This window comes from Amblyomma maculatum, chromosome 1 (assembly GCF_055883805.1).
Source record: "Amblyomma maculatum isolate TAMU_Amacu chromosome 1, ASM5588380v1, whole genome shotgun sequence".
In the NCBI taxonomy this organism is placed as follows: domain Eukaryota; kingdom Metazoa; phylum Arthropoda; class Arachnida; order Ixodida; family Ixodidae; genus Amblyomma; species Amblyomma maculatum.
In genome coordinates, this window is record NC_139344.1 from 405,508,462 (window position 1) to 405,531,228 (window position 22,767).

General features: G+C 47.4%; 2 protein-coding genes across 5 annotated transcripts; one reads left to right on the plus strand and one right to left on the minus strand.

Moving 5' to 3' along the window:
• Positions 1-12,926: 12,926 nt before the first annotated feature.
• LOC146208744 (uncharacterized) lies at positions 12,927-18,814 on the plus strand. 4 transcript variants are annotated; one of them, XR_014705421.1, is made up of 5 exons: positions 12,927-13,330; positions 13,443-13,661; positions 13,754-13,916; positions 15,724-16,152; positions 18,374-18,814. XR_014705421.1 is itself a non-coding variant. In XM_084596002.1 (4 exons), the coding sequence occupies exons 1-3, from the start codon at positions 13,155-13,157 to the stop codon at positions 13,908-13,910; spliced, it is 552 nt and encodes a 183-aa protein (XP_084452128.1). In that variant the 5' UTR covers positions 12,927-13,154; the 3' UTR covers positions 13,911-13,916; positions 18,374-18,814. The 4 variants fall into 4 exon arrangements, 1 of the variants encoding a protein (XP_084452128.1); XR_014705423.1 differs by having other exon boundaries at positions 15,724-15,907; XR_014705422.1 differs by having other exon boundaries at positions 15,729-16,152.
• Positions 18,815-20,205: 1,391 nt separating this feature from the next.
• On the minus strand, positions 20,206-22,673 carry LOC146208745 (uncharacterized). The gene is made up of 3 exons (XM_084587319.1): positions 21,914-22,673; positions 20,677-20,742; positions 20,206-20,471 (listed from the first exon to the last, which is right to left on the minus strand). The coding sequence occupies exons 1-3, from the start codon at positions 22,193-22,195 to the stop codon at positions 20,373-20,375; spliced, it is 447 nt and encodes a 148-aa protein (XP_084443445.1). The 5' UTR covers positions 22,196-22,673; the 3' UTR covers positions 20,206-20,372.
• Between the last annotated feature and the right edge of the window lie 94 nt (positions 22,674-22,767).

Below are 22,767 nucleotides of genomic sequence, written 5' to 3' on the forward strand. Positions count from 1 at the left end.
TGGACGACAGCTGTTGTTGCGGCGCGCGTCTTTCTTTCTCTCTTCCTTTTCCTTTTTTCTCTGTTTTGTCTTCTCTTCGCACGAGGCAACGAAGGTGGCTCAGCTACAGAGCCAGTAGCAGCCGTCGAGGCCGGGATTCGATCCCGCATATTTGGGAACAGTAGTCGAGCGCTGTAACCACTGCGCCACCCCGGCGGGGGGTTACTACAAATGTTACCCTGCAGTTCGGTGTGGGCGCTCGCATTATTCATGAATTATCTTTGCAGTACGAAGGGTAGGATCGTTCTGATTGAAGCTTCGCTCCGAGATCAAACCTTACCGCTAGAACTACCATTCCCTTCTAGAAACTGATGCTAACACACATGATATTTGCCAAGTATGGCTCGCTTAGTGGCCTGGTTAGAGCAATGTGATTCGAGTGACGACCTAAACAATGAAGATTGTCTACTCCCCTTTATCCCCATCCATGGCCATGAGCCTTCCCATTGAATGAAGGATATTCAATCAATCAATCTTTGCAGTGTGCACCATGTGTGGTCACGTCTTCCACTTGAGCTCTGAAGCGTGCCTTTCATAACGGGTTCACAGGAATGGAAAGGCGCAGTATCTGTCACACTTGTTACTGTGGATACCTGAATCGCTCTGTTAAGAAACGAAGGAAGGTGGGAGTGAAAGTGTAGCTGGTTACGAGGGACAATGCCAACGCCGCGAAACCCAGAAACGGGTGTAGTGGCTGTAGAAAGAAGGAAAGAATAATGCACGGCCCTGCTACTGCCAGGAACGGGCCCAGGAACGGGCGCCAAAGAGCTGCGCTCTAAAAGAAGAGGGCGAGAAAGACGCGCGTGGGCAACAGCCGTCGTTAACCACCAAAACGGTGACGAGTGCAATGACGGCCTACAACAGATAGAGATCCAGTGGCAGGCTAGCCCTTTCCGCAAGCAGCGGTGGCATACCAGTCCAAGCCCCCTGGGGCCATAAGCAGCCACCCCCTCTTCGCGCGCGATGTACCGTCGCGACAGATCATGACATCACTAGGCGATTCATGCATATGCGAGGCTGACCCCGCCTGACGTCCGATCCAGGCTTCCGTGCGGCGGCTTTCATTTGCCGCTTCCTCGAACGCCACACCACACAGCAAACAGAAGCAGACCCAGATGTCTAAGAGGCGTTAGTACAGCAGGCATCAGTGGAGTTTGAAATTGATTTACAGGATAGAAAAGGCGCAATTCTGTCACAATTCTCCACGGACACATGTACCACGCCGGAAAGGAAGGGAGGAAGGTGAGAGTGAAAAAAAAGGGGAGATAGAGGTGCCATAGTGGAGGACTGCGATACACCGCGCTATAATTTGGCATTCGCCTCATCGCACTTTAGTGGTCCAAAGTGCCCTCTAGAATTGTTGTAACTGCGATGTTTCTGAGAAAGCTGTATAGTAGGGGGCCTCGATGCGCGTCCCCCTCCGGAGTGGTGGAGGGGGGCGTGCGCATCGAGGCTTTCCTTTGTAGCCGTATGGCTGCGCTTGAGTGGAAGTGAATGTACGATTATTCACTTGTTGCAAATCTATTTCGCCTTGGGCGATTCCCCTAAGTATTCGACCAACGCCATTCCCACTTCGAGTTATAGATCAATTCGCTCTCGCCCTACCATCTGATCTGCTGACAGTCCTGGTTAGCTCAATTGGTAGAGTGACGGCCCCGGGAAGGTGGTGGTCCCTGGTTCGATCCCCGAATCAGGACGAATTTTAAGCTTAAGAAAGCTCTATTGCTTTCCTGTGTAGTCGCATGGCTGGGCTTGGGAGGATGTCACTGAGTAATTACTCCCTTATTACAACTTAGCGGGAAAATCATTCACCCAGGCAGCTGTTGTAGCGTGCTCGAACTTGAAACATATGGTACACAAGCCGCCAGAAGGTCCGTGCTACAACACATTCAAGAAAGCACATGATTCATTGTGGCGGTGGCGCCACAATTCGCACATTTGTCATGCCCCATCTGGTTAGGCGTTTTCTCGTAGAGAGAGCTCCCAACGATTCTGCCAGTCAGTCCTCACAGGATTTGGCACCTGGCTGCCTGCACTTTCCTCTTGGCCGCAGTGGTATTACTTTGCTCATCTGGCGCCTGGACATACACTAATTTGCAAATACGTGTGGCAGGCACGTCGGCTACGCTGATATCCGATACGTCGGAATCAACAGATTCTTCCAATCCGGCGACCGCTCAGTTAAAATACGCTTCGTTTCCGCTTGAGGACCAAGGTGTCTTTCTGTTGTGAATACGCGTCGTGACGTGCTCATGTAGTATAACATGATAGACCACCCAGAGTTTGGCTTATTTGATAAAAGGGTGCTTACAAGCTTTAAAGCAAGCACTCGCTTCAGCGTGGTAATGGAGGGTATCCTGAGGCCACCCATGCTGATCGGGAGCTCTAGGAAACGACGCGCGATAAGTGCTGTACCGCCATCCCACACGAACGCTTGGATTTTCCTGGTGTTGATGTAACTCCGGATACGGCCGCGTACTAGACGAAGACAGAAAGGAAAACGGGAAATCTATCGCTTTCCAGCACTAACACAGAAATGTCGTCCGCATATGGGAAACGTGAGTATCCTGGCCAACTAAAGGAAATCAGCGAATACTCTTGTCCAAGGCCACTTTACGTTGTAGCGGGTTGAGCGCAAGCAAGCACAAAAAGGTGCGACGAAAACGGGCATCTTTGTCGCATTCCTCGCGTGATCGGGAAGGCACAAGCAGTGGTATCGTTCAGCATAACATCAGTGGTGAGACCTGCATAAAGAGAGCGAACCAACTGAATAAATGCACGGGCAAACCAAACGCGCGCCGCACGCACAGCAGATAACTGTGTTCGAAGCAGTCGAAAGCTTTCGCTTGACCCAAGTTCAATTCACCTATTTAGCATGTAGGCAAAAACTATAGCCGGGTTACATACTTAATCAAATGCGAAGTAGGTGCGTAGCACTGCTTATCCCTGTAGGTTTTTGCGCCGTTTAACTGCAATATCAGAACCGTCGTACTTCAGCACATCGAACACGGCGAACCTGCCCCGCATAGCCAGACGGCCCGGCTTCAACCATTGCGGCGCGAAGCAAGCGCGCAGCGCAGCCGCGTCCTCAACTTTCCTGGCATCATCTTCAGTGGTTCTTAATACAAATGAACGAAAATAGGCACAATGTATTGCATCCCTCTTTAGAATGCGCTGCTCTGCGCTAAAAATAGGTACAATGGATTGCATCCCTTTTTTGAATGCGCTGCTCTGCGTCCAAAAGGTCTGAGGTGAGGTCGTAGGGGAAGAGAAAAAAATTGGCAGTGGCTTAGATTGGTTAAGCCTGGTAATTGCGAAAGCAATAGCTATGGCTACGCCTAGGTTCAGCTGGTGATGTAGCTGGTTGTGGTACTTGTGGTTATGCTTATGGTTATGCAGTGATTGACTCTGGCCATGGCATATGGTTCAACGGGGTCTTTGCGGGGTGCTACCCGGTTATTGTATGCATAACTAGTAGCGAGGCAAGGAGTGCCGTGGCTGCAACGATATACTTGGTTGTGGGTGAGGTTAAGGCAGAATGTACAACTGCCGCTCTGGCACCGGCTGCAACGGCATTTTTCACGCGAGCAGAAATGAAAGCATCCCTGGAGACTGCGTTGGTTCCACCTGCCGCCAGGCCACCTCCCAACGTTGCACCCCCGGCGGTAGCTGCGGCTGCTTCAAACTAAATCCTTCAAACTAAATTCTTCAAACCAAATTTTCTTCAAACGCTCCTGTCTCTGCTGGGGTCTACGCCGTTTTCTTCTGTTTTCCTTTTCCCGGTCTCAAAACACACGTTCCTTGTCGAGCCGCTGCTGTCGCTGTTCCGGGGTTTCTTGGGCACGTCGCTGCCGTTTGCTCGCGTTCCAACGTTCTACACTGATAGCACTACAAAGAGATACTGCGTAGTCTTGGGTCTCGTCGTCCTTGTTTTTGAGCAGACTCATCAAATCCAACTCTTTGGTTGTTGTTTCCGTAGTAGAAGAAGAGATTGTACGTCGCCGGCGAGCTGCATAGTTGGAACGCCGCTTAGAAAGTCGCTCTTCTCGTTCTTCTTCTGTCTCGGTAGCTCGCTGTTCTTTTCCTCTTTGCATTCTGACGAACTGCCTTGGCCGTAAGCGACATCGCAACATCTGGTTGATACCGCTTGCCGGGGCCCGAATTTATCCTACTGTATGACGTCACCCCCGACCGCGGCTCTCCACCACGAAGAGAGAGCGGGAGTTAGGCCGCGGTTAGTAGCTACCGCCTCGCGAGCCGACGGCGCGAGTTGGGGCCCCTGTTTTTGCCGCAGATGGGATGACGTCACTCCGGCTGTAGCGCCCCTTGTGGAAGGAGCGGGAGTTAGGCCGCGGTTGGTAGCTACCGCCTCGCAAGTTTACTGCGCGACTTGGGGCCCCTGTTTTTGCGGCAGATGGGATGACGTCACTCCGGCTGTTTTTGCGCAGCTGTGCTTGGCGGCGCGTCAAAGGTCACGCTAAAGGTCAATGGTAGCTACCGCCTCGCTACGCGGAGGGCTGAAAAGTGAAAGTAGTATCGCTTTCGCAATAAAAACTGATTGATTTATAGGAAGGGAAAGGCGCGGTAACTGTCTCACTTGTTTTCTGTGGACATCTTAACCGCGCCGTAAGGGAAGGTAGGAATGTGGGAGTGAAAGTGGAAAGAGGAGCCGTAGTGGAGGGCTTCGGAGTAATTTCGACCACCTGGGGATCTTTAACGTGCGCTGACATCTTACAGCACACGGACGCCTCTTCCTTTCGCCTCCATCGAAACGCAGCCGCCGAGGTCGGGTTCGAACCCGGGTACTCCGGCACAGTAGTCGGGCGTCTTACCACTGCACCACCCCGGCGGGGCCAGACAGAAGAGAAAATAGAGAAGGAAGAAAGGGAAGAGGGAGAGAAAGACGCGCGCCGCAACACAGCCGTCGTCCACCACCGAAGCGGTGGCGGGAGCAGTGACGGCCTACAACAGATTAAAATTCGGTGGCAGGCAAGCCCCCGCCGCAAGCGGCGGTGAATTCCCTGTCCCAGCCCCACATTTGCCGCCAAATATGTAGATAAGGAGAGAGAGAAAACGTCTCGGTTTAAGCATGGCTTCAACCCATTGAGATGATCGAAAGCTCTGAGAGTAGCCACGATATTCCCATTAGTACTGCCTTTAAATCTGCGGTATTTATTTGACACCTTATAAATAGAGGAATGGAAAGGCGCAATATACGTCATACTTTTTATTTAATCCTGTACCGCGCAGTAAGGAAAGAGATGAGGGTTATTATGAAAGTGAAAAAAATCATCGACATGCACTGATATGGCACAGCACATGAACGCATCGCCGTTTCGCCTCCGTCGAAATACAGGCGCCAGAGGTCTCATTCGACCCCGGGTACTATGCATGGTATAGTAGTCGGGTGTCTTAACCTCTGAGCAAACGCGGCGCAGTACATATTATGGCGAAAACCTTTTTAGGCTCATGGGTGTGCGCAGAAAGTTTGCGCACTCACAAGATGTCCGCCCCTGCTAGCACTTGAACGATTAAAGATGAGAGAAAAAGAATGACAGTATGAGTTATAGTCGGAACCGATTTATTTAAAAGCGAATTTTGATGAGTGTACAGTATAATGTAATAATTTAGAGCCGCTAATGTCAAATTTGTGTCGATCCGCGGCGGCTGCGTTTCAATGGAGGCGAAATGAAGAGGCGTGCGTATGCTATGCGCACGTTAAAGATCCCCCAAGTTGTCGAAGTTACTCCGTAGACCTCCACTACGGCTCCTCTTATTCCCTTTCCTTACGGCGTGGTTCAGAGAGAGAGAAAACATTTATTACACCTAGGAATTCAGTGCGCGCAGGCCCCTGGGTCCACGCATGACCCCATTGAAATTCAAGTGTTTATGTCCCTCATGATCATAGCACTGGCAGCCCGGCCGTTGGCGATGGTCTGCACGGCCGGGTCCTCCGAAAGCAGCAGGGTCACCCAGTCATCCCAGCTCTCAGCCACCTATGCACGCAAGATGTCATGCTACAGATATCTGAAGAAATTCTCCATCACGTACAAGAGCATTGCTGGCTCTGGACATGCAAAAGGCATTTGACAATGTCTATCTCTCATGGATTCATTATCCACTCTGAATGTGGGAAAACGAGCACATGCTTACATTTCAGCATTTCTCCGGGATTGCACAGCATAAATTCGGTTCGGTCCCCTGAAATCTCCCACTTATACCCTCGGTAATAGAGGCGCCCCTAAGCGATCAGTCCTTTCCCTTTTTGTATTTAAAATCACACTTATCCCGATGTCTAAAAAGCTGTCACAGATATGCAGATGATATCACCCTGTGGACCACCACTGGGAATATAGGTAGCATGGAAGAAACTCTTCAGGAGGGGGCGGACATGGTGTCGAGATGCGCAGCTTTAATAGGCCTTGCATGTTCCTCCAGCAAATCCGAGCTCCTGATACTCCACCCAAGCCCGCAGAAACACCACCACCCCCCTATGCTCGTCACTATAGATGGTCAGCCAGTACCACAAGTTCACAAACTCCACCCCACCCCTCCCTAGACAATAAACTCGCAACACTAAGACGCAGACTGCGAACACACACTCTTCCTTCACCCCTTACCATCCCTCCTTCCACATTCCTGCTTGTACCCATTGCCCGGAACACTTTGCCTCTTCCCTCCACATCCTCTCTATTTGCCCGGTGGACCCTCCCCCGCGGGGCCTGGAGCAACTGAAGACCTGGTAGAACCGAGAGACCCTGCTGCGTTCGGAGGGCTCGGCCGTGCAGACCATCGCCACCAGCCGGGCTGTCACTGTTATGATCCAGAGGTACATAAACACTTGAATTTCAGTGGGGTCGTGCGGGGACCCAGGGGTCTGCGCACCCTGGACTCCTACGTGGAATAAATAAATTACGCTGGATGGTACGCCACAGCTCCTGTCGCGTGGCGTTCCTTGGAGCGCGTTCAATATTGGGATTTCAGATTGATTGATTGAATGTCCTTTACTGAATGGGAAGGCCCATGGCCAAGGATGGGGATAAAGGGGAGTAGACATAATCTTCATTGTTTAGGTCGTCACTCGAATCACATTGCTCTAACCGGGCCACTAAGCGAGCCATACTTGGCAAATATCATCTGTGTGTTAGCATCAGTTTCTAGAAGGGAACGGTAGTTCAGGCGGTAGGGTTCTATCTCGGGGCGTCCAGTAGAAAAAGCAGGGCAATCCCAAAGTAAATGAGATATGCCGCCGCAGGTTAGAGTCCTACATTGGGGGCACGTAATCATTTTCTCCGTATACTGACGCCAGCGGGCCATTATACGTGGCGTGTAAGCCGCATGGGCGATGAGCTTATTCAAAAATACTTCTTGACTTCGGGTGAGGTGGGTTCTTCTCGTAAAAGGGGGGTCTGGTGTGGCCACCTGCATGCGATGCTGACTGAGGCTACGAAGACTGGTCCGAGTATAGTGCATAAGGGCAAGAGAAGGGGTGAGTTGCCCGCCCAAGGTCGAATAAGGATGAAGCAAGGGGAGTGGGGAAGTAAATGTGGACATCCCACCTGCCAAGGCAGCCGCGGCGTGTGCCGCCGCATTGCCCCCTGATTCGTCCGAGTGACCTGGGGTCCAGTGAATAGCGACAGTTCTGGTCGCGAGTTGGTGGCGTTTAAGGAGGCGCTGTATAGCCGTAGCTGTTGCATCTTGTGAACCCGGAGTAGCGATTTCCTTGTAAGCTTCAAAGGAATCAGTAAGAATACGTATTGACCCAGTTCCGGTGCAAGGCACTCCTGACAAGGCTCCCCAAATCGCGAGGAGTTCAGCGTGAAGAGGGGTACCTTGAGGTAGATGGCAGGCATAAGCGCCTGAAAGGGAAGGGTTGTCATTGCATACCCACGCCATAGATGCGAATTCGCTTGTAATCGATGCGTCGGTATATATGTCAGTCGTATTAGGGATTCGCTCTTGTCTGTGATGGGCAGCTAGGAGCTCCCGGGGAATGACAAAATCGCGGTTTATAGGTCGGCGATGGACGCGTGTGACTACTGGCATCTCCCAAGGGGGAAGTGATGCATATAGGGCTGGTGTTTTGTCGTTACGCTGTTCATCCCAGGCCAGCAGGCGACGCCCCTGGACAGTGTTCTCTAGACGTATTCGATGATGCGTCTGTGACTCGGTAACGATGGTAGTGAGCGGTGGAAGAGCGGCCAAACGCTCAAGTTCGGCTATAGGAGTGTGCCTAGGTAGACCGGTAATAGTGCGTAGTGTTGCGCGATGAAGGCGTTCGACCTTAGCGAAGTCAGTCTTCGACAGTTGGAGGACGGGTGTGCCACAGAGGATTTTTCCGACCGCCGCTGCTCTGGCCATCGCACGGCAGGCATGCTGCCGCGCACCGCCGGTTGGACAGGCTGGGGGCTGTTGCAACTTGATATGGGCAGGCCAAGAATGCGGATTTGCCCATTTGAGGAGGTGATGGTGTTGCCTCCGATGTGAAGATGGATCTGCATACTGGGGTTGGTTTTATGGTTTCCGTCGATACTAATCATTTCTTTTTTATGTGGTGCGAGTTCGAGGCCAATTTTGGTTAGTGTATCTTCAAGACAAAGAAGGGCCGCGAGATAACAGGAATTAACGCTCCTGAAGTGTTATGAGAAGAGTGGGCCAAAAAATGGCGGAGTTGTCTCCACCCTTCGAGGGCGCGAGGGCGCGTGCATCGAGGCACCCTAACAGGTGGTGTCGTCTTCCATTGGAGACACTTCGCCTCTCCTCTCTTCGGTAAGTAGAGGGGAGGCTGCGCTGTGTGCTGTGCGATGTCAGCGCACGTTAAAGATCCCCAAGTGGTCGAAATTACTCCGTAGCCCTCCACTACGGCTCCTCTTTCTCTTTTTCCACTTTCACTCCCATCTTCCTCCCTTCCATTACGGCGCGGTTGCGGTGTCCACAGAAAAACAAGTGAGACAGTTACCACGCCTTTCCCTTCCTATAAATAATCAATCAAAGGCGGATCGCGCACCAACATACTTTGTTGGGCGAGTTAGTACACATTCATAATTAATTTAAACAGCGCGAACAAGAAGACAAAGGACAAGATAAAAGGAAGCTACAGTACAAGCGCTGACTCACAATTATGCTTAGGCCTTTTCTCTAAGGCCCAGATAAAAACAAACATGACGAAAAGGAAACAATCACGTGAAACAACCACTGGGTTTACCTGCGGCACAAAAAGTCACTCAAAAAAGACATCTCTTCGCTTGAAAGAGCAAGAGAAATCTTGCTGACACACTTATTGTCCGTTGAAATAAATTATGATTCAACCATCTATCTCATCATCTTTTCTTTGTGGCGATACAAATTCCTAACCTGGTCAAACATAGGAGTGCTCTTCTTCTTCTCTTTCTTCATTGTTTCACATGAATGGCAACGTGAGACGATAAATGTTTTTTCCTTGCCACTTTCCAAGTTGTTCCGGAGTTCCAATAGTCTCTTGTTAATACATCGTCCTGTTTGCCCTATATAACGGGCTCCACAAGAGAGTCGAAGCCAACACCAGTCTTGCATCCAACAAATGGGTCTCTATGTTTCACCCCACATTCTTGCTTCTTCGATTCTCTTTCCCTTTGAATGGCCGGGCAAATCCTGTTCATTTTGAGCGGGGTGGTCAATGCGACGTCAACACTATACCTCTTGCCTACATTTTTGAGGCCATGTGAAATTCTGTGCACATACGGTACCACCGCAACCTTCCTCTTCTTCTCACCCATGCTGGGCAGGTATTACTGTCTGTGTTTAAGGCTCTTGAGTACCCGGATGGCCTCATTAATAACCGACTCCCGATTACCACCGGCCTTTGTAATTCTTGTCAATTGTCTTTCAAAACTCATGACTATGCCGTGGTAGCACGATTTCTTCAACGCATTTAACAAGCATGTGTTGATCATCCCATTTTTCACTAATTTGGAATGCCCCGAATTGGAGGTTAGCAAGGGCTTTACCGATTTCGGGTTGTGTTCCCAACAAACATGATCCCACCGAACTGAATCAATAAATCAAAATACTGTAACCGATCTTCAACTGGTTCTTCAACAGTAAATTCCAGCCCGGATTCACGCTCAGTAAAAACATCAATAATGTCCCTCATTCGTTGATTGAATCCTTCATGATCTGTGAATACTAAAACGTCGTCCACATACCTGAAGGTGGAATGATGTAAGCCCTCTATGTTATCCCTCAGGTGTCTGTCCACGCACATTAAGATGTCACTCAAGACATCATTCCACCTTCAGGTATGTGGACACCGCACACAGACTGGGACTGTCACAACGACAGCCCCAACGACAGACGTGTGGCAACAGCTTGGCCTCACACTCATTAACTGACCCTCACACCGCTATCCGGTTGGGTGTCTCATAAATACAACCCCGGAACTTACATTCTGCCGACATCTAGACGTAGAGCAGTGGAACAATACAAGAAAAAATCTTAGTAGTGATCACTTCACATCTAGTACATTTACCTCTGGATCGTACCTAATGAAATGTCACTGAACTCTCCTAATTGATTGGGTAAATTTCGCACATTCTGTGACTGCACAGCACCAACCACAATCGAACATCTCTAAGCAGCGGAACAAGACAAGAGAAAATCTGAATAGCGATCGCTTCCTCACATCTAGTATCTTAACCTCCGGATCGTACCTAATGAATGGTCGCAGAACTCTCCTTATTGAATGGGACAAATTTCGCACCTGCCGCAACCAAACAGCACCACCAACAATCAAACATCTTAGGCGAGTAGGTTTCCACCCTTCGAGAGGACATTACCTCCCTACTGGGAGACCCCAGAAGAAACAAACCAACATCAGACAAACACATTCTTATGCCATGAAACTGAAAATTGCTTAGCTTGACTAACGTATTGAGAAGTACACTTGAATACTAGCTTACCTGCAATAGGGACAGGTATGCGATATTATGCGAAGACAGCCAGATCTTGCCCTCATATGGAACTCACTGCGGTACCTTTAAAGCCAGACCACTGCAACTCTAACTAAGTGTACAGTCTAGCGACGGTAATGCAAAACCACCGGGGCACAGACGCAGACCTCCTCCAAGATCCAAGATCAATGTAGCCCCTAAGCTCTCATCGCGCGACTACCATTCTGACGTACGCGGGAATAGCAAATCCCGCACTGCATGCCAACATCACGGCGGCCAAAGTAGGACAATTCATGACGAAGCTTCGCGTAAGCTCAATCCACAGAGCGGATGGTGTCAAAAAATACCCCCAGAACTCAAGCTATATTTCCATCATAGCACTTACAGCATTCATGAATGAATCTTGAGCGGAAGGCCGAGTCCTCGCACCATGGAAGCATGCGAAGCTAACAATCATAACTGAACCGGGCAAATAGCTAGATTTTAATAACCTCATGCCCATCTCTTTAACGCAATGTATAGGAAATTTAATAAAGCACATTACCGCCAACCGTCTCAACGCCTATGTCGAGGATCACCATCTCCTACCAGCAATTGTTGGGCTTCCGTTCTCGACTCTTGGCGCAGAACATGATGCTGCAACCTTCCCATCACATATATAACTCCTACTGGCACTGGTATCGAGGCTACTACGACTAGACTTAGCCAAAGAGTTCACTACATATGCAGCAATAATTCCTGGTCCTATGAATGTAAACTACATTCGGGATTTTCTTACCTAACAAACAGCCGAACTAAATTTTGTATCCCTAAAATCTGACACTTTATCCTTAGGCAGAATCGGCACCCTTCAGGGGTCCGTGTTGTCTCTGTATTTACCTTCTCTCTCCTATCACTACCGGACAAGCTCAGCCGTATTCTTAATCTGTCTAATATGTTATACGTCGATTACATAATGATGTAGATGTTGTCCGGAAGTAATGCGGAAATTGAAGACACATTGCAACTAGCCATGTAACTGTACAATGTTACCAAATATATGGAGCAGGAGGGCATATCCGGCTTTCCTTCAAAATTCGAACTTCTGAACTTTTATCTCACGTAGGGAGGCCATCCCCAAATTCCGGTGAACGCTAGGGGACAACTTGTACCAGAGGTGTCTGCAATGCGGTGTCTTGGAATTTTTCAGAACAGCGACCGAAACACAGTGCATTCATCGCCTCAAGGCCAGTGTCTTTCAGAGTGCGTATTACATGCCGAATCGACAACTGATACTCGTGTATGAAAGAAACAGATCTCCTCCCCATTCTTCAGGCTTTTGTCATTAGTCGGATTACCTACTCTCTACCCTACAATAAATATCAGGTTCGCTCTATTCTTCTCTCTTCTGCACCTTGATCCTTAGAGGTGGCCGTAGAGTTGGCGGGCGACGTGTAGTCCCGGATACAGCCGTTTGGAACGGCTACTTCTTACTGTCCGCCTACTTTTTGCTTTTGTATTTTTTGTATAAAGAGAACGTTTGAAAAAGAAAACGCCGATAAATAGAGGCCCCATAATCAGACTGCATAATGCGAGTTGCTATATTCTAGCAAATCACCATCATAATAATGTCGAAATCTCGGGAGGCACACACAAGCCACTGTGGCCAGCTAGGCGGCACTTTCAGGGAAACATATACATCTCCCACAAAAGTGCACTGCTAACGCTCACGCCTCTTCCTAATATGCCCCGTCGGTGTGGCGAAGTGGTTACTGCGCTCGACTACTGTTCCCAAGGATGCAGGATCTAATCCAGAGGCGACAAGCAAGGCGCCCTTGTGCTGTGCGTTGTCAGTGCACATTAAAGGGCCCATGAAAAGCTTGAAGCCGTGCTTAAGAAAGGCGCACGAGCGGTCGGCGTGCCTTCGCTAGTCAGCAAAGCGCAAAAAAAATTTAGGCTAACATCTTTAATAGCGCAGATATTCCATGTTAAAAATGACGCTCCTCCTCTCCCGTCACTGTAGCCCTCAACTCATACACGCCGATGCGCCGGCCAAAAAAAAAGAAAATGTCCGGGCCGACGCCCCGCCCATACCGTGACGCCACCGTCTCTCGGTTTGTTTACTTCCGGTAGTGCTCCGATTTCTTCGTTTCTTCCCCTTCGTGTTTTCGGCGGTTCGCGCACGACCGGCTTCGCGTGTCGGTCGCCATGGATCGCATGGATCCCGAGCTCGTAGCGAGGCTGCGTGAAGCCGCTGCCGAGCTGGACTTTGATCCATACGATTATACTCCGTTTCGTGATCCGCTAGACAGCGACGACAGCAGCACGCCATCGACTGGCCCTTCTGAACCACCCGCTGGCAACGGAGACGACGGCCTACCATGGTGCGTTCCGTGGCGCACGCGCCACTGCACATAAGTTATTACAACTTTCTTATTTCACGAAATGCCGTTTCGTGTTTGCTTCGCGGCCTTTTCACATTTTACTTATGCGCAGGTGCCGCTGCGGCCGCTGCGAAAGCATGCCCACACCTGAAGAAGATGTGTGCTGCCGCAGCGTGCCGGAGGTGCTGGTGGTGTGCCAGCAGGACGGCGGCTGCATTACGATCCACCCAGCGTTCCAAAGCGTGCGCCTAACGCCCGAAGTCCTTCGGGCTGTGCACATTGCACTAGAGGAGGAGGGAGCGAACATCGATGGAGACGGAGATGTAAACAAGTAGGTAGTGCGGAAGCGTCAGGTGACAGATTCGCATTATTATTTTTTTTTTGTGTGTATGATCCGTTTACTGTAAAGCGTGGTATTTTCAGGCAGCACCGCTTCATAGCCTATCGCTTGTTTACCAAGTGGATTTGGGGCAGGCTGGGCGAAAGCAACAGGGTGGTCCTGCCAGCCTGCGTCGTTTGCCGGGTTCGGCGTGAATTTCCGTCGGCGAGCTACGTGGGATTCAGGCACCCTCCCCTTTAATCTCAGGTGATTGTCGCTTCACTGCATGCTGTATTCTAAACTTTATCACGTGTGCAGGCGCACTGCTTCGAGTGGTGCATGGAAGTGCGTTTATTTTTAAGGTGGAAAAATAGAGAATGCTATTTTATGAACGCCAAGTTATGCACTGCGTCAAGTGTCTGTTTTGTGGCACTGTTTAAGAACAGACATCTCATTCCTCTAAAGTGCCAGAACTTGTAGATATCTAAGCAAGAAAGGTGTAGAACTATTAGTGAAAAATAAAGCCTGGGAAGAAAATTCAAATCCTAGTAAAAAAAAAAAAATACACATCCAAGAACAATCCAGAATGGAGGATAATGCTGAGCATCGCCAAGTCTGCTTGAGCACATGCTTCCAAGCATCTACCATAAACATTCATTTATTTGGAATGGAATTTTATAGAAAAAAAAATTAAAATCGAAACACAGAATGCTTGTGCCGAGGCAGCACAAGCATTCTGTGTTTTGATTGATACCGAGTGTGTGAGTGCTCAATACTGACACAATGAAATGAGTGCTTGAAGGTTTGTTTATTGATACTCCTAGCCGTGAATACATGACAACAGATCGCAGAATGCATCCATTCCAGCAGTGGAGTAATACAGGTGAACCACAGATCAAACTACAACTCTTGTTCCTGCATTTGCTGATCTGAATTATTAATTTGAATTTATTTAGTCTAATACGCTTGCAGAGTGTTACATTTCTTATCTCCAAGCTGCAGTAATAGCTGGTCCCTTTCAGGTGTGTTTGCCAAAGTGTAGGAGCAGCACTGCATATTTTCAAAACGTTGTGCAGGTTCAACCGTCCTTGAACCAAATTTCATGAGCGTTAGGCATTGGCCGCAGTCACAGTTGCTGCTGCCACTTCGATCTTGGCTCGCTTGCACTCTTGCTCAGCTTTTTGGCAATGGGCTAGTCTGGCTTCTCTTTGTTCAATGGTCTCGGCAGGCTGTCTGGCACGGTTGCAACCTCCGTCTATAGTGAGGTGGCGTATGTGCATGGTGTATTTCCGTAAGTTTAATGAAGGAGAAGGAGTAGATGAAACATTAAGACGATGATCATTGTAGCGCATGAAAATGTCTTGCAATTAGAAATTGATGGAGGCGATGTTTACTGTACAGTGCGAGAGTGTGTTGTAGTTTTAATACGAGGTGTGATAGGTTGTGGCAATAGCATAGTGCTCTCATGTCTAAGCTATAAAGATGACATTGTTTGCTGCACAGCGTGAGAGTTCAAAGTCAACATTGCATTCACTTTGAGGTTTGTGCACGGGAGACTTAGAGCGAATGCTCTAAAAGCCTTATTTTAGCTTTCTCGGCTATCACCAGCTGTCATGCCTGGACATAATCCCCTATTTCTTGATTATCAGCTGTATCTAACTGTGCATTACATCGCTCTCCTTTCACAGTGAATATATGTACACAAATTCTGCCAGCTAAGGTAGCCACTGCTTCTCATTTTGTGGCCTGTACCGCAGGAATCACTTAGTTGGGCTGGGAGACCTTGTCATTGCCTATTCTAATATTTATCCCTCTGGCATTTTATAGAGCGAGGAGCTTCTTTCATAATTCATTCATTTGGCACTGTTGATAAGGCTGTTTTTAACTTGTTCTCTTGCAATTTCTGGGGCCTGAACTTTGTCGACAGCTGGCTTGTTATCTTGCTTCCTTGAGATCTGTGAATGTGTTTCTAGTTTTTACTGTCGCTTTTCTATCCGCATATCTCCTCTTCTGTGGCTTCTTTTCATGGTCGCTTTTTCCAGTGTTGGTGTTTACATTTTATTCATCTGTGCAGGATAGTCAAAGGAAAACGAAAGGCAATATAGAACAGAGCACCAGATAGAAGGAGCAGAACTGAAGAATTTACAGCTTTGAAGAAAAAGACCACGATGAAATTTGCAAGGAGAGAAGAAGGGAGCACTTATCCAAGGGGAAGAGGTCACCTGCCTTGGGGCAGAGCATTCCGACCAGTTACATGGGTGTGTGATGGTGGGCTGTCGGCTTTGACGGTTCCATGCGGCCTCCACTGGCTTCTGCTTTGGTTATGTGGGCTGAGGCATTCGCCATCTACGGTACGAGCAATGCACTTTGCAACACACTCTCATGCTGTGCAGTAAGCATCAGTCTCTTCATCAAGTTCAAACTACAACATACTGTTCAGCTGTGCGGCAAACATTGCGATCTTCATGAAGTACCATCTGCACCACTCCTTCATTTAACCTGGGTAAATATGGCATACACGTGCGCCATCTGGATGAGTGCGGCCGAGGTTTGCTAGCGTAATGTCGGACTAATTTAAGCAGTGTGACATAATTCGCAGTGCTTTCACATTACTGCACCTAAGCAGAATTGAGTGCACTCGTGCAATTTCTTTTGGAGGGGGGGGGGGGGAGGAGCAGTTCTTTTCACTGCACTAGAGTATGCAGGTTGTGCCACAAATTTTTCTCAAAGTTGGCAAATCCCATGAATTCTTGCAGCTCATTGACCTTTTTGTAATTTTTGTAATTTTTTAGCATATGTAATACCTTTCCTGCAGTTCTGGTCTGTTTTATATTGTCACAAACCCCGCCTTAACGATTAACAGAGGCGCGGGATCCACTTTACGGTTACCCGTCGTCCCTCTATGAGGTTTGAGAACACAGTTAAAAGTTAGGCCGGTCAACCAGTGAAGTGCGTGTGTTGGTGTGTGATCAAGGAATAAATTTATGCGTCACTTTTTTAACACACAATGGGAACATATATAGGTAGTAGTCCAAATTACACTGCATAAAAAAAATTAATAAAACACCAGTACATGATAGTAATAAAAAACTACTCAAAAAATGACGAGAGAAAAAACCGACAATGAACAAACGCTGCGATAAAGAAGATTATAAAATAACAAAGCAAGTATTCCAGAGATAGTAAGTAAGGGCGAGAGTTACACAAAAACACAGCGTAAAATACTAAGCCAGGTCAAGGTTTAAACAAAGGCAAAAAGAATATTCAATTAACCGACAGTCCGTAGCAAAGCCGATTCTCACAGCCTTCTTATCTAATGAGGTATCGTAATCGCAGAGTTGGCCGGTAGCGGCGGCCGTACAGGGAGTGGGGACAAGTTGGTCGTGGGCTCGGTGAAAAAAACAAGACACTTTCCTGGAGCAAGCAGCCACGAGAGTAAACGTTCTTGTATAGCAGGCCATCACATAGGCATAGGCAAAACTGGCTGTTCGAGGTTGGGTCTTGAGCAGTAGCTAAGAACGACTACAGATGCTGATCGGTGTGTTCCTCGGTTCAAAAGGTAAGAGTATTTGGAAATCTCTGAGATAAAGCAGTGACGTAATGATCAAAGTTGTCCGCATCGCATTCCGTTGTGGCAGGTGGTAACCAGGAGAGGCAGTCTCCATCTGCGTGCCGTCGGCCACTTTTGTATGAAATGCTGTTGTATTCTTGCAAGCGAAGTGCCCAGCGGGCTAGGTGACTAGACGGATCACAGAGATTGAGTAGCCAGCATAGGGAATGGTGATCGGTTACTACTACGAAAGGCTCTCCGTACAAGTAGCAGCGAAACCGCTGCATGGCGAAAACAACCGCGAGACATTCCTGCTCGGTGATGGTGTAGTTGGGCTCAGTCTTGCTTAAAGTCCGACTGGCGTAAGCAATCACATGTTCACAGTCGTCATAACGCTAAACGAGGACAGCACTGAGGCCTATGCTACTTGCGTCCGTGTGCACTGAAGTTGGAGCAGAAGGGTTGAAATGCCGTAAGATAGGATGTGATGTTAGGGGGAACCTCAGTTGTCGGAAAGGATGAGTCGCATTACCTCACCGACTTGAACTTGTGCAGTGTGCAAAATGGCTCCATTCTGCACAGCTAGTACACTTTGCGCTGTAGCCTGGCGAGTCACAGCGACCATCCCCTGCCAGGTCTGTTGTTGTCCCTACAAGCTCACTAGCAAGTTCTGCTTGCCTTTGCTGAAAAAGCTGCAAAGAAGGAGATGTTCAATTTAGAGGCTACAAACTTGCAGTCATGTGGTTGCCTTAATGCATATTAGGATGAGGGGGGCAGGTTTCAAATGCTGCATTGCTTTTCACTTTTCTCACAGCACATTTACTAAAAAAAAAATATTGCAAAAATTATGCCTTCAGTACTAGAGCATGCAGCTGGTCTATTAAACATGTAGCCAAAGGCAACAGAGATGTGCAGTAGCAGGTGCATTGCACTGCAATGCCTCCGCTTTTGCATATATGCTGCATTTTATATGTTTTATATGTTGCATTGTAGCTTCAAGTTGTCATGAAAGGATGCGACATCTAGTTATCGAGTTAATGACATATACTGTGACTTGAATGTTGTATGAAAGATATCCTTATTGTCAAACCTCACTTTTGGCAGGTAGCAAGTATGCCCGTTAGTAGTTGTAGTAGGTCCTCTCTGTGATGCCTTGCACCCCAATGGATTGCAGGAACCGAAGAACTGAAGCTATACCGCAGCCAGAGAACAAGATGCCTGCAGCCAGGAGGACATTTCTTGCTGCTTTTCCTTCAACCAGTGGTAGGCTTTTCCAGAGGAAAGAATGCTGCAGTGAGCATGTCCCCTTCACAGTCACAAGGCTTCCCGCTATGCTAAAGTAAAGGGTTCTTGTTTGCCCGCACATTGTTCAGGTCTCAAGAAGCTGCCGCAGGCAACCCTCGAACACAAGGAATTTTCGCTCTTTGTAGAGGGGTTCCTCAATCGCTGACTGGGCCGTTTCATCCTGATGGTCGCTGAAAAAGAAGTGCAGTGATGTCAGCGATTGGTGCCATGTGATTGTTAATATTATGAACTAATACGTAGCAGCCGTGGATGTTCATCTCGGAATGTCTTGGCTGTAAAATGTGCTAAATAAAGCTGCTGTCAAAGTTTATAGTAGGTATGCATTTTTTTTTTCATTCTATCAACAGGGAACAGAAAAATGCCATGGAAAATTAGGTACACTTTAGGGCTACGCAACTTATATTTTTTTCACAACAGAATCAAATATCCTTGTGCATCTTAGTGACTTGTTCAAATATTTGTGCAAAATTAAACTTCAAAGTGCATGTGATGGCTCCGTAGTAGCTCTAAAGACAGCACTAATGTACACTAGGCAGACACAGCATGACCATATTATGTAAGGAAAAATTGCCCTTTTGCTACCTGACGCAACTGTGAATATCCTAACACCATGTCCGAGATTAGTGGTGTGCAAGGTATGTATGAGGCATGGTCTCTATAGACTCATCAAGGCAATATTTGTTGACCCATTGTGAATATTACCACATCCTTAAGAGTTATGAACGCTATCATTCGAATGGACTGTGTCACAGCGAGGGTATATTTGCAGGTTTGAATGAGTGAATATGTGACACATAGGTGACGTATTTCGTCAAGTTTTCTTTTTTTTTTTTTTTTGCCTAATGAACTGTGCTTAAATGACAAATTTTCTTGCCTGCCATAGCCAGCAAATGCACAAAAGTGGATGAAAGAAGTTCTGTTCTAACGAGCGGCCAGTGATAGCAGCCTGCCACCGACTTCTCTGGTGGCAGGCTTCTCTGTTTGAACCTTGGTGCTGACTAGAGATTTTAGTCCAATAGAGACCTGTGTGCCTGGAAAAATTTCATATATTTAAAATTATTTGCAAGCACCCCATCTATGTTTAATGTAATCAATCATATAGCTCTTTAATACATTTTCACAACACTACAACATCTTTATCAATAATGACTTACCAACAGAATGGCACTCCCACATTGTGTTGCCACAGTATGCGTGCGAGTAGTTGAATGCGTGCGAGTAGCTGGTGATGCTTCCTGCAGACAGATATTCATAATTATAATGATGGTTGCAGATTTGAAATTTTTCATGCTTTCATTTTCAGGTGCTGTATAGAGTGAACTGCCCGTTACAAAATGCAAACATTGTCAACTTGCTACACATACACAAATATTCTGAAAGTGGAGAACTGATATGACTAAAAAATTTGCACAGACAAGCTGTAGTTTGTGGAGTTTCAAGAGCCCTGAAAAATTTGGAGGCATGTTAGCAGCACAAACAAAAGACACAGTGCAGGACAGTCGACTAATACACTGTTCCATGAACCAATCCAGAAGCTCATTATTTTTGAACGTCGGGTCTCCCATGTTAATCCAGTTAATATATGTGCTCCGAGTTTCTTTTTTTGGCGTGCCAGTGCACACTAAAGCCTTGCATCATCCACTAAACAAAATTAACTATTTGAACTCCAAAATAATCTCATCTATACAGGAAGAGCTACATTTTAATTGCTTCCAGAAGGTGCCTCAAGCGATGACCGAGCTTGTGCATGGAAGCAGACATAACATTTGCACTAATTTGCATAGCTTACTTACTCGGGCAATAGAGCCATCATATGCAATATAATACAAAGCTGTTCAGTATAGTTGAAAATTAAGCATGTACATATGTCAAAAGATTTGCATCATCCACTGGACAAAATGAACTATCCAAAATATTCTCACCTCTACAGGAAGAGCTGTGGTATTTGGATCACCTCCGGTATGTGTCTGAAGCAATGGTTGAACACGTAACTAACTGAATGAAAGCATAATGACATAGCAACAGTTGTGCTAGTTTATATAGCTTCTAGCAATAGAGCCATCATATATGTGTGCAACATATTCCAAAGTTATATATGTGGCCTAAATATACATAAATATAAATATAAAAGTATATATACATTGTTATTAATACCATGATAACAGTACTAACCTGTCCAGAGGAAACCTGTGTAGTGCTGAGGTCTTTCGGCCTTCCTGGCGATGATGGTTTGCCATGCTAGGAAAAGAAAGGAAATTTGTGCGTAATCAACATTGTGTTAATGGCAGTTTTATTATTCTGCACATGAATGAGAATGAAAGGAGACAACAGTCTGCAAGTGCAAGGTCATAGGGGATACCTTTTTTTTTTATCTATATACCACATGTTATTTTTCCTTCCACTTGGTATTTAATTATCTTTCTGCCTAAAATCGTTACAGGACTAATTCTGATCAATATCAACCACAAAAGTATTTAAAAAAAACCTACATTTACCTTGGACTCGACTGTTGGCTCCTTTCATTAATTGTATCATAACGAGCCAATTTCCCCTTCAATTTTCCGCTTCATGAATGAGAAAGACATGCATATACAGGTGTTATAAGGCAAAGATCAAGAGTAGACTAAACGCACTGTAAAATAAGCATATCTTTAGGTGGATGGGGGTTGGGGGAGGGGGGGATGCAGTTGGCCTGTATTGTTATTAGTGTGCTGGTATTTTTTTATTACAAGTCAGGCTTGGTTTATGGGGTTCAACGCCCCAAATTCGACTCAGACGAGGCGCCGCACAGCACTGAGTGACATCGCACAGCACATGTACAGGTGCGCACGTAAGTAAACAGAGCAGCTAGGCTTTTTCAGTCAAATTAAAAGAACGCCTTCCTCACTGGAGATCAGGAAATATTTGTCCGTGAAAGGGCACTTGCGTCTACTACCGGTCCACGCATACCACGACTACCAGTTTCAAATATGCACCGAGTGAAAAATGAAGAAAAAGCGTGCTCCGTTTACTTTTGTCCGCACCGGTACGCGGGCACCTTGCTTGCGCTTCCGTCGAAAAGCGGCCGCTGTGCCTTGGGCACAGCAGTCGACCACCCTAACCCACTGCACCACCCAGGCAAATTATACTGCGAGATCGCGTACACGTTAGTGTATGTTAATTCATGGTTCCATGTGCGCAGGTCGCCTTATCTTTTTTTTTTTTTTTTGCTTTATCCGCGCGCCGCAGGGCGAGAGCTCCCTTTCATACATTTTCAGCGCCTTAACTTGTTGTGGTCCTCTCGCAAGAGCGGTTTGCGCGCAAGGATTCTGCGCCTGCAAAACTTGCGCTAGGCTTCATGCACTTTCATGCGAGACTCCGAGCCATGCTACGCGTGTTTCCACAATAACTCGCAACCCAGAAAACTTACCATTCCAGGGAGAAACTGCGTCGGCAAAGCGTCGGACTTGAGGCGTTGACGTCTCACGTTGAGGCCAGTTTGCTGCGCCAAACTGGGATTATACTGGTATGCGTCACGGGAAAAGTGGCGGCCACAAACTCTGAGCTCCTGGCGCTTGTCCGACGATGACAGCCCGACGCGTTGGAGCCAGCTTTCCCGCGTGACACCTTGCTTTGCAGGGACACGATGTCGCATTATAACATCTTTCCTGTCCTCGGCTTTACAGCCAATTACACAGCAATGGTGGTCCATTGCAGACCAGAAAAAACGCAGCAGCAGTTGGGATCGCGAGATTTCAAGACTGACAACCGGGCAACACGTGCTTTTGCGAGCAGACGGATCTCTCTCGGCCGGAAGTGTTCCGCTTCTATCAAGATGCGCGCAGAATTCTTACCGTTCTTTAATGTACAATAATAACTAACGAATAACATAGTACTTTCAGGAAGAATAGTGCTAATTTTAAAATCTATAATTGCAAAAAGTACACGTGACGTCATATGGCCATGGCCAATGATAACGCTAACCCCAATGACGTCGCATGGGCTGGGCGGCTGAAAACGCACGGTGGTGTGTCGCCCAAATCGGCTGCGAGCGGCAATTTTCCAAAATTATTTGTAAATTACAGCTAACACGCAGAGCTTTTTGAATGTGATCTCGATGCTCACTAAGACCACCTCTAAACACATGTAGCATCAAAATGCGGCCGTAAATGGCGTTTCAGGGGCCCTTTAAAGAACCCCGAGTTGTCGAAATTTCCGAAGTCCTTCACTTTAGGACGTTAAACCTTAAAAATCATATTTTCTTGCGAAACACTGCATTCTTCC